Raw genomic sequence first — 12028 nt, 5'->3', positions numbered from 1 at the left:
AATTTCAGAGAGATCCATACACTTGAACACAAGTAATTGTCTGGAAACTAGAAAAATGCTTATTTTTGGCCCCTTTTAAGCCCCCATTTCCTAAACGTTTCGGCAATTACCCCCAAACTCAATTCCAGCTTTCCCTTTGTGATATGGAACCTTGTAGTACAATTTCAGAAAGATCCATACACTTACACACAAGTTATTGTCATGAAACTAGAAAAATGCTAGTTTTTTGCCCCTTTTTGGCCCCCAATTCCTAAAATATTGAAACAATTACCCCCAAAATCAATCCCAGCATTCCTTTTGTGATATGGAACCTTGTGGTACAATGTCAGAGAGATCCATACACTAACACACTAGTTATGTCTGGAAGTTACAAAATGCTTATTTTTGGCCCCTAATTCCTTTACTGTTGGTACCATAACCCCCAAAATCAATCCCAACCTTCCTTTTGTGGTATTGAACCTTGTGGTAAAATTGCATAGAGATCCATTCACTTAAACTAAAGTTAGAGTGCGAAAACCAATGTGTCTTCGGACGACGCCGGACGACGCCAGACGACGACGACGACGACGACGACGCCAACGTCATACCAATATACGACCACAAAATTTTTTTTGCGGTCATATAAAAAGCACTTTTTTATTGTTCTTTAAAACTTTTAATTAATATCTTAAGAGAAATGAAGGCTTCAGAGCAAATGTAATTTGATTCATGTGATTTCCATTATAATTTATATTTCCAAGGGGCATAACTCGTTAAAATATTTGATCAGAACATATTTTCGAAAGTGTCAAAGACATTGCTGATATAAACCTACAAAATGTATGATATAAGTTTCATAAAATTCTGGCAAGAATTGAACACATGAGAGTGATAACATTGCAATTTTCCATATAATCAATACTTTCAAGGGGCATTTTAAAATAAAATGCTCCGCTGGGTGCAGCTTGATACGACCGCAGAGGTGGAACCCTGAACAGTTGGGGCAAGTATGGACACAACATTCAAGCTTGATACAGCTCTGAATTTGGATTGTGATTAAATATTTGACACAGCATATGTTTCTGACACAAAATGAATGTGGTCTAAGAACTTAAAAAATTTTAATTTACCTATTCAAACCATATCATAATTATTTGCTTTTATATATAAATCAGAAATAACCAATTTAAAATGGAAAATTTTAAAGAAAAAAAAAGGAAAAAAAAATCCCCCCCCCCCCCCCCCCCCCAATTCTTGGAACCCCATTATGATTCATCACCCCCAAACTCAATCCCAGCCTTCCCTTTGTGGTATGGTACCTTGCAGTACAATTTCAAAGAGATCCATACACTTGAAAACAAGTTATTGTCTGGAAACTAGATAAATGCTTGTTTTTTGGCCTCTTTTTGGCCCCCAATTCCTAAACATTTAGGGCAATTACCCCCAAACTCAAACCCAGCTTTCCCTTTGTGATATGGAACCTTGTAGTACAATTTCATAAAGATCCATACACTTACACACAAATTATTGTCCTGAAACTAGAAAAATGCTTGTTTTTTGCCCCTTTTTTGCCCCTAATTCCTAAAATTTTGAGGCAATTACCCCCAAAATCAATCCCAGCCTTCCCTTTATGGTATGATACCTTGCAGTACAATTTCAGAGAGATCCATACACTTGAACACAAGTTATTGTCTGGAAACTAGAATAAACAGCTGCCCCATGAGCGCATGATACGCCCGTCGTCTTGTGTGTGAATTTTTATGCAATAAGCATAAATAGTTTCTGACATACGGCGTGACATGCGAAAACCCCCTTTTTTTTTTAACAAAAAACTCAATATCTATAAAATAAAATTTTGAATCAAAACCAAAAAGTATACAGATCTTTAGATTAATATAACTAAGAAGTGTGTAAAATTTTAAGCAATCATCATAAATCGTTTTTGAGATACGGCGCGACATGTGAAAACACCCCTTTTAAAAAAAAAAATCAATATCTCAAAAATAAAATTTTGAATCAAAACCAAAAAGTATACAGATCTTTAGATTAATATAACTAAGAAGTGTGTAAAATTTTAAGCAATAATCATAAATCATTTTTGAGATATGGCGCGACATGTGAAAAACCCCTCCCCCTTTTTTTACAAAATACTCAATAACTCAAAAATAAAATTTTGAATCAAAACCAAAAAGTATACAGATCTTAAGGTTAATATAACTAAGAAGTGTGTAAAGTTTTAAGCAATAATCATAAACTGTTTTTGAGATACGGCGCGACATGTGAAAAAAAACACACACCTGTTTTAGTTACTAAGTCCCATAACTCAAAAAGTTTTAATCTTATTTTCACCAAAAAGTATACAGATCGTTTGACCATCATAAGAAACAACTATGTTAAGTTTCATGAAATTTGGATAAGTCATTCTCAAGTTACGGTGCGACATGTTTACGCCGGACAGACAGACGGACAGACAGACAGACAGACAGACAGACAGACGGACAGACAGACGGACAGACAGACGGACGGACGCCGGACATTTGTATAACATAATACGTCCCGTCAAAAATTTGACGGGCGTATAAAAATGCTTATTTTTGGCCCCTTATTCCTAAACGTTTTGGGCAATTACCCCCAAACTCAATTCCAGCTTTCCCTTTATGATATGGAACCTTGTACATGTAGTACAATTTCAGAAAGATCCATACACTTACACACAAGTTATTGTCATGAAACTAGAAAAATGCTTGTTTTTTTGCCCCTTCTTTGGCCCCTAATTCCTAAAATTTTGAGGCAATTACCCCCAAAATCAATCCCAGCATTCCCTTTGTGATATGGAACCTTGTGGTACAATGTCAGAGAGATTCATACACTACACACAAGTTATGTCTGGAAGTTACAAAAATGCTTATTTTTGGCCCCTTATTCCTTTACTGTTGGTACAGTACAACCTGTGACTTCCTCTTAGTTATGTCCACCCTCTTGTATGGTCACCATCGAATGGTGGCCATTTATTGGGGTATTCAATCTTGAGATGTTGGCCATTTATTGGGGTCATAAAACATAGGTTGATGTTTTATCTAATTATGTTACCTGTTGAAATCAATCAGGGTTGAAGTTTTCAGCTTGTACGTTTCATTAAAATTTACCTGTACAGGTAACTCAGGTTTCTTTTCAGATTGACAATTCACCTTTTCTTGAAAATGTAGAATAGAATGTTTGTTTTAGTCTTTGTTAATTCATATCATTTGTTGATTTTTCTGTCTTTAAATTTACATATTTTCCTTTTTTTCTAATGTTTTTAATTTTTTAATTTATTATTTTTTTTAATTTTTTTTTTTGCTTCTTATTCTTTTAATTTCTTCTTGGAAAGAATCTTGAGTAGAAATCACAAAAAATCAAAGATAAGTTATTGACAAGCATTTGAAAACAAAAGAGAGAATCCTTTAAATAATTATTCTTTCAGTAAAAAAAAGTTATTGTACATGATGTACATGGTATTCTATTGTTCGTTTGCATTATTAAATGAATTATTATTAATTATAACTTATAATCATGCAAAATGATATGTTCAAAGGAACCATGAAGCAAGTAATTTAACAAGCCAGTTTATTCACAAATTTAAATTATCAATATCATGAATATCAATCCTTTTACAATAAATTTTGTTAACAAAGTTGTACAATCTATTATCATGATTATTATTCAGGAAAACTACAAATATCATTATATGGTATAGGAATAAACTATTTTTGTTTATCTTTTGATATTTTTCAAATCTCAAAAGGAGTTTTGCATGAAGAATCACTAAAGAGACTTACAAAGAAATTATTTAAAGAAAAAATTGTCTTGCTTTTTGAAACAATTGTAAACTTATCAAATATATCTTCAGTTTGGCTAATTTTGTCAGTTAACAGGCAAAAATTGTCTCCAGAAAAAATAAAGTACACTTCTATATAGATTGTGACATTTTTATAGTCTATTAATTAAATCACTTTTTGTTCTGTGTATTATATTATCTTGGTATACATTTGCAAAGAATATTTCACTCAACTCAGGCCTTTTAGATAAAGTTAATAATTGCAGGGACTTGAATGAATTAGATTCTTTAAAGCCCTTGATTAAAAATGAATTTTAAGAAAAAAAATAAGAATATTTTTGAAAATAAAATAAAAACTTATGATGAAAACAGTAAACTCAAATGCTTCACTAAGTAAAGAATTAGTGGTCATAATTTAGAAATAGAAAATAGTGAATAAAAATTCCTATAAAGGATAGAATTGTTTGTAAAATTAACATAACAACTTAGAGATAATCTATTTGAAAATTGTTTACCTTCTCATAATAATGTCTCTGACCAGTTTATGAATAAAATCTTGAATCTTATGAATAAAATCTTAACCAATAACAAAAAGTAAAAGAAATGCTAAACCTCTATAACATGGAACATGTTTAAAATATTGGCTCCTTTATAAAAGAAAGTCATTAGAACTGAGGGCAGAAACCTAATAACTTTTTTCCATGTGTTTTGATTTCTTATAGAATTGTTATTTCTTTGCATTATAATGTTTGTTTTGTTTTTTGTTGTTGTCAGAAACTTGATTAAATTGTAATATGTTTATATGACAATAAAATAATTATCAATTTTTTCTGTAATGAATATTTTGAATATACATGTATTTATTCAATAGAGTAATACTGAATTGCCTAAATTTTATTTAGAATAAGTCCTAAAGATAATCTTAAACATTTGTTAAACAATGTTAAATGCAGAAAGTATAAACAATTTTGATTTTAGAAAATTAATTTGAGAAACACCTTTTCAATGGAAAAGGCAGGTGTTGTGAAAGTTTGCATTATATTAGAAGATGATATTCATTTATTATTCACTTGCCAAAAAATACATGTAAAAAATAACTTAAATTGATAAAATTATTTAAAAGTTATAACATCGAAACAAACATTTGCAAACAGTCATGAGAAAATTTTTACAAAAAAAAAGTTAGGAAGCTATATGTTCAACTAGTTTTATTATTTTATTTTAATTTTAGAATTTTCTTGTCATCATCACAGTTATTAAATTAGACAAACACAAAAAGTGATATATTTTTCCTGAGACACTATACCTGTAAGTTATGTAATTTTAACACTTCAATGCAGTCATGATTTCTCTTTATCCTTGACTAGTTTTTGATTAATACTTTGTGTATTAATTAAGCAGCAGGGGGTATAATGATGGACATTTAGGGCCATCATGGTGACCATATTTTTTATGGCCACCATTAATAAGATAATGTCACAGGTAGTACTGTACCATAACCCCCAAAATCAATCCCAACCTTCCTTTTGTGGTATTGAACCTTATGGTAAAATTTCATAGAGATCCATTCACTTAAACTAAAGTAACAGTGCAAAAACCAATGTGTCTTTGGACGACGACGCCAACGTCATACCAATATATGACCGCAAATTTTTTTGCAGTCGTATAAATAATTGATGGGCACGGATTTTTGAACTCTTCAAGTACATTGATGATACATGTATAAACCTATAATATAAATTTCATAAAAATCTGGCAAGAATTGTATACATTAGAGCGCTCATAAGGCAATTTCCCATATAATTAATATTTCCAAGGGGCACAACTCTTTTAAAAATAATTGATCGGCATTGATTTTCAAATTCGTCCAAGACATTGCTGATATAACCCTATGATATAAGTTTCGTAAAAATCTGGCAAGAATTGTACACGTGAGAGCGCTAACAAGACCTGACGGATGGACGCAAAGACAGACGGACGCCACGTAATTTCCAAAACCATAATTGAGGGGGCTGGGCCATAAACATTGTGTAATCTCCATTGAAATGAGACGTGCAAATGCTAATACAACTGCATAACAAATATCATTGACTTACCAGAATTTTTTTTTAACTTAAACTGACCAAATCATAAACTTTAACGAATTGTTGACGCTATAAACAGCATGCCTAAGTCTCGTCCCAGTACTTTGTAGATGCGAGACAAAAATTGGTTAAATCCCCTAAATCTTGCTTTCAACTTATCATGCTTAGAACAGTCTACCAACAATGGAGAGCACAGCCATTTTTTTCTGAAATCACAGATTTTTATATCCCCAAATTTAAAAGACACAACAATTTTTTTTGACCCCCAAAACCTTTTACTGTCACAAGATCGAAGGGGAACTAAAAAAGTTATCCAATAACTAACTTTGTTCCTTTATGGTAAAGGCTGTTTCTGAAAAAAGATAATTTCTGAAATTATTTTTTGTTACCATTTGTCTGTACACATGGTACATATATATACACAATACATGTACCAACATGACCAAACACATTTGACTTATAACTAGAGATACAAATAACTTCAAATTAGATTTTTCTACAAGTTGCTTATAAATTTCTCTCTATTTATTGTAGTTGGAAATCTACATACACATGTTGAAATTCTATTTTTCTGTAAATAATTATTACCTTGTCCATTTTTAATAACTGTATGATGATTCATAGCTATTAAAATTTTAGATACATATGTACTGTAATCTCATGTACATGTAAAACGTTCCTTAAAATTAAAAAAAAAACTGTGTACAATTGTGTATTTTTCACCAAAAAAAATTAATACAACATACAATGTACATCAATGTACATGTTACATGTATTATCTGTTATAGTTATAACCAGTGTACAATTGTCTTCTTGTGCATTTGACATGAAGAATGAGACCAAAGTTTTAGCTAAATGTATATGACTAAGATGTAAATTATATCAACATGATCAAAGCAATGATATAGCATTGTGTAATTAACCATATACTGAAGTACCCAATTTCACTTTGTATACATCCTTTATTTGTTGTAGTTTCAATAGTAGTTTATTTGTTACACACTAGAATATGTAATACTTCGTCCCAGGAAGTACAGTTCAATATCTTCTAATGATTTGCCTTTTGTTTCTGGAAGGTATTTGATAACAAACATTACACCCCCCAAACAGAATGCACCAAAAAACCAAAATGTCACTGCTTCTCCAAACCAGTCTTGCATAAGTGAAAATTCTTTAGTAACAATAAATGCACAAAGCCAATTCACAAATATCGCAATTCCACTGGCAGCACCTCTAGCTCTTGCAGGGAACAGTTCTGACATTGCTAATAAAGGAATTGGTCCCCATCCCAATGAAAATCCAACAATGTATATGACAAGACTTCCAACAGCAAGCCAGCTTAAGGTTTCAGGAGATCTCCCAGCTTTGATAGCAAAATAATAAGCACCAAAAGTAAAGCAAGTAACAGTCATAATTGATCCAGCAATAATCAGTAATCTCCTTCTTCCAGCTTTGTCCATTAAAAAGCATGCAACCACAGTAGAAACCACTTGTACAGCTCCTATTATAACTGTTGAGAATTCTGAGTTCTGAATACCTGCACTTTTGAAGATTGCTACCGTATAGAACATGATGGCATTAATTCCACTAAACTGTTGAAAGAACATTATAGCAAGTGAAATATAAAGAGGCCTTGATAGTTCTGGCTTTTTAAACTCTGAATATGTGAATGTGTCTTGAGTATCAATTCCTTCTTCAATATCTCGGCATTCATCTTCAACATCTGTATGTGGTCCTCTGAGTTTGACAAGAGATTGCAAAGCTTGAATTCGTCTTTGCTTCATCAACAAATACCTTGGTGTCTCAGGAACAAAGAGCATAGCAATTGCCGTCAGCCCTGCTGGAATACTTCCAAAAAGTGCCAGGGTATCCCATTTAAAGTGTAGTCCAAGGGCATAAACCATGAGAATCCCAACAGTTATTGATAACTGATTGCAAGCCCCAAGGAGACCTCGGAGCGACTTTGTTGAAACCTCTGCTATGTATACAGGTGCACAGACAGTTATCAGTCCACTAGCTAATCCTGTTAAGAGTCTGCCGAGCAACAGCATGGTGACATTGCCACCTCTAGCTATCAACCACCATCCAATGATATAAGGTGCAGATGTAAACAATAACGTTGATTTTCGTCCATATTTTTCAATCATCCATCCACCAAGTGGGCCTCCAAACATTGCAGCTAGTGGTAGTAATGAACCAAACCAAGCTGCATACTCTTTAGTTAAAATTCTTGATGTCTGCATCTGGGGAAGAGCAGGGGAACTGTAACCAATAGTATAGCCAAACGCAAATGGCCCCAGACAAACAAATGCAACAGTGACATATAATCTAAATGGTGAACCTTCATACTTTGTGCTAGAAAGCTTCGGAGAACTTCGCGCAGAAGAGCTGTCAAGTGAATCTATGTCCATTATTTATATTTTTCCCTACAAAAATATGAGGAAAATCGTCATCAATTATTTTCCTCGCTGTCAAAACGTTCTTTAAACTTAAATGTAATAATTGCTTTTCGTAAGCGTTTTAAAGACTTATTTTTATCAAAACCCGATGTCGGAAACGAAATTCAAAATTTCCGGTTGTTAACTGGCCTAATCCTTAAACTATTAAATCACACTTTTATTTTCCATATCAAGCATATATAATCAAGTTACAGTCACAGATGATACGATATAAATTTATGTTTTATTAATCAACACACATATGGAGTTGCCTATATAAGACATGTAGGCGCTAGGGGAATGAACCTCCCTCCCTATTTCAGTCTAAATATATATTTTTATTGTGTGTTTTTTTTTCATTCCATTCAATTTCAGAGGCGGATTTAGAGGGTCCCCCCCCCCCCCCCCCCCCCCCCCCCCCCCCCCCCCCCCCCACTTTTGTGGGAAATATTTGGTTGATTAATAAGGGAATCACTGAAGCATGAATGGAGCGGACCCCCTCTTAGGCAGTCAGTGGGTCCACCTTATGAAAATTTCTGGATCCGCCACTGGTCAATGGCTATGGATCATGTTCAAAAATGCTTATATATGTATAGACATAAATCGAATCATGTAAATACATAAATATTTACATGTAAGTATATACATTTATGTATATATACGTAAACATTTAACGTGATGGTACTCAAATTGCTCCTGTTTTGACAGTTTTTTTTTCACCCACGTTTATTTAAGATCAAGATACAAGTTTCCATTCAGTGTTTATTTTGTACCTGTATCATAAATCACTACTATAGTTCCACAAAATTAATTTTGAATTGATACTGAATCATGGAAAAATGGGTTGGAGTTTGAACCAACCTCCAAACGACCCAAGCCAGATTCTGTAAATAGGAGTATTTATAACGAAATTGCATCCATGCTTAAATTCAGGTAAAAAATCGAATAACGGATGTTTTGTTTTATTTCTCCACATTTTTAGAACAATTTGACATTTTTCTATGCTTATACTACATGATATATTCATTTTGTAAGAAATAGATTCATCGGACATATTATATTGTTCATTTTTAAAAGATGACTTTTTCTTGTCGTTGCATACGACGTTTCCGTAATTTTACTTTTTTCTCGAAGTTACTTCATCTGTTGATATATAATGTGACCGCGTGTTTTGCATATCAAAATATATTTAGCTATTTTGAAAGACGTGCATAATATGACAAATTCATGATAAAAATACGAATCTTTTTTCTAGGAAAACTTGTAACTTAAAGATTTCCTCGGCTATTTTTGCAATTTGCGTACTGTGACGTTATGTGCGGTTACATGACTCGAATTATGTAATTATATGCTTAGATATTTAGGTATATACCGTGGGGCATAAATCGATTTACTGATATCGGAGACATATATACACGTGTATATATGTCTCTGCTGATACATATATATATATATATATATAATTCGATTTAAGTATATACGTAAATCGATTTATGTATATTCGTGAATCGACTTTTATGTATATACCTAAATATCTAATCTATTTCAATTTTGACTTGTTTATAATTTTTCGTTTGGGCTTGTATTATATTTGCCTTCGGGTTTATATAATCCGTTCATCCTATTTCGACTCTTCAAAATTCAAGAGACAATCCTAAATTGAGGTAAATTATATGGCCTTCCAAATACCGTTTCGATTCCTAACATCACTGAAGAGACAGTATAATTGTCGAAATCCGGATATGGTGTACAAATTTTTGCACCTCAGTCCTGTTTGCGGTATACCATCTTTTCCGCAAGTTTATTGTTTTCTGTTTGGTATTAAATTAAATATTAAGATCCATTTTGTTACATCTGGTGATCCGTTTTTTTTTTTTTTGGCAATCGCCATTGCAGTCAGCAGGGTTTAAGAACATCCGTTGTTCGACCTGCTAGTCAAATGCGTTTTGTTAAAATATACCTTTTCACTCTTTTGTTTTTTTGGAAAATGTTGTTTGTGCTGTATTTAGACCCCTCTTCAAAGAAATTTGTTTTGCATGCACACGTATAAAAATTGCGATTTTCATCCAACGCAATCATAGGTTTGAACGTTGTTTTCAATTTAGACTTGTTTATATTTTTTCGCTTGGGCTTGTATTATATTTGCCTTCGGGTTTATATAATCCGTTCATCCTATTTCGACTCTTCAAAATTCAAGAGTCAAACTTAAATTGAGGTAAATTATATCGCCTTCCAAATACCGTTTAGATTCCTAACATCACTGAAGAGACATTAATTGTCGAAATCCGGATATGGTGTACAAATTTTTGCACCTCATGTTTGCGGTATACCATCTTTTCCGCACAAGCACCGAGATCTTTCTGTTTGGTATTAAATTGAATATTAAGATCCATTTTGTTACATCTGGTGATCCGTTTTTTTGGCAATCGCCATTGCAGTCAGCAGGGTTTAAGAACATCCGCTGTTCGACCCCATTTTAGTACATTTTAGCGCAGGATTAATCCGTTCACCTGTATTTTCGATAGCCAATTTTAGCGCAAACTTACCTGGGTAAATAAGGCTAACCATACTAAAACCATGAACAGTAATTTATGCTGGCTTAATGTTTAAGTTGTTTGCATTTAAATTTTGGTTCATCATGGAAACAAATGTTGTTGAAACAAAATGAGGAAAGAAAAGTGTAATATGTGATGACTAATGTTATACGTTTTGCTGGATACTATCAACAAATTGCAAACAACAACATATATCAAAATAAGAAGTATAGATGAATGTGTACCTTAATCTAATCATGAAAAAGAGAAGAAACAGCTCCTACTCAATTTTATGAACAATATTGCACAGGGCGTATATAAGGAGCCCATTGCGTACGTCCTCTAGGACTTGTAACATTTGAGTTAACCTTTTAGACTTTTAATGCTGTATTGCAATGGACATTACATTTTTATAGTGTGCCTTGTTAATTCTATTAAAATTTATTATTTATAATTTTTGTCGCTAAAATGGGCATTGATAATTTCGATGGGTTATAGTTTGGCCGCACTAAAACGTCCGATTTTTTTCGCTAAAATGTCCTCCGCCAATTTTTTTGAATAGACAAGACTGAACATGCATAGGAGCATAACTTAGCTTTAATAGAAAAGAAAGAATACGGGGTATCCATCCATGAAACAAAATAAGTACATGTACAACAACAAAAAACACAAAAAGCAAAGGAACAGCGCTTTTATTGCTGTTCTTCATCTCAAAGTCACAGAGAGGCAACTTTGAAGGAATATGACAATAACTACCTGTACCTTCGAAATATCAACTTGAACACGTTTTGTGACGTAGATAGATTGATTGTTGATTGTATAAGGTACAATGGCAATCATCAATAAATAAATAGATAAATAAACAAGGTTGACAAAAAGCGGTCTTGTATTGACCATGCCGGCGGTAAATACCAGGAAATACTGGCAAATACTGGTCAATACTGACATTTTGGTAGAACATTACTATATAAAATTACTGGGTAAATGGACAGTTATAGTTTCAGGACATAATTTACTATATTGGTACTAGGACAAAAAAATCACAATTATTCAACAAGGTTTTTGAATATATAAGGGAAAATCCATGAAATAATGCCTTATTATAAGATAAAGTATTTGTGCAGTTTATGAAATTGACCTTAATGAACATGGTTTTATGAAGATTTATCAAATATT

The 12028-nt window shown here is 32.7% G+C and overlaps 2 protein-coding genes across 2 annotated transcripts in view; one reads left to right on the top strand and one right to left on the bottom strand.

Moving 5' to 3' along the window:
• LOC127735496 (uncharacterized) overlaps positions 1–12028 on the top strand; it is a 130565-nt gene that overhangs the window by 40689 nt on the left and 77848 nt on the right. The gene's annotated exons all lie outside the window — the stretch shown is intronic.
• LOC127735485 (solute carrier family 2, facilitated glucose transporter member 8-like) lies at positions 5003–8353 on the bottom strand. Its single transcript, XM_052245663.1, has one exon. The coding sequence runs from the start codon at positions 8289–8291 to the stop codon at positions 6876–6878; it is 1416 nt and encodes a 471-aa protein (XP_052101623.1). The 5' UTR covers positions 8292–8353; the 3' UTR covers positions 5003–6875.

Source organism: Mytilus californianus, unplaced genomic scaffold (genome assembly GCF_021869535.1).
Source record: "Mytilus californianus isolate M0D057914Y unplaced genomic scaffold, xbMytCali1.0.p SCAF_3, whole genome shotgun sequence".
Taxonomy (NCBI): Eukaryota; Metazoa; Mollusca; class Bivalvia; order Mytilida; family Mytilidae; genus Mytilus; species Mytilus californianus.
This window is presented reverse-complemented; position numbering and strand designations above follow the sequence as displayed.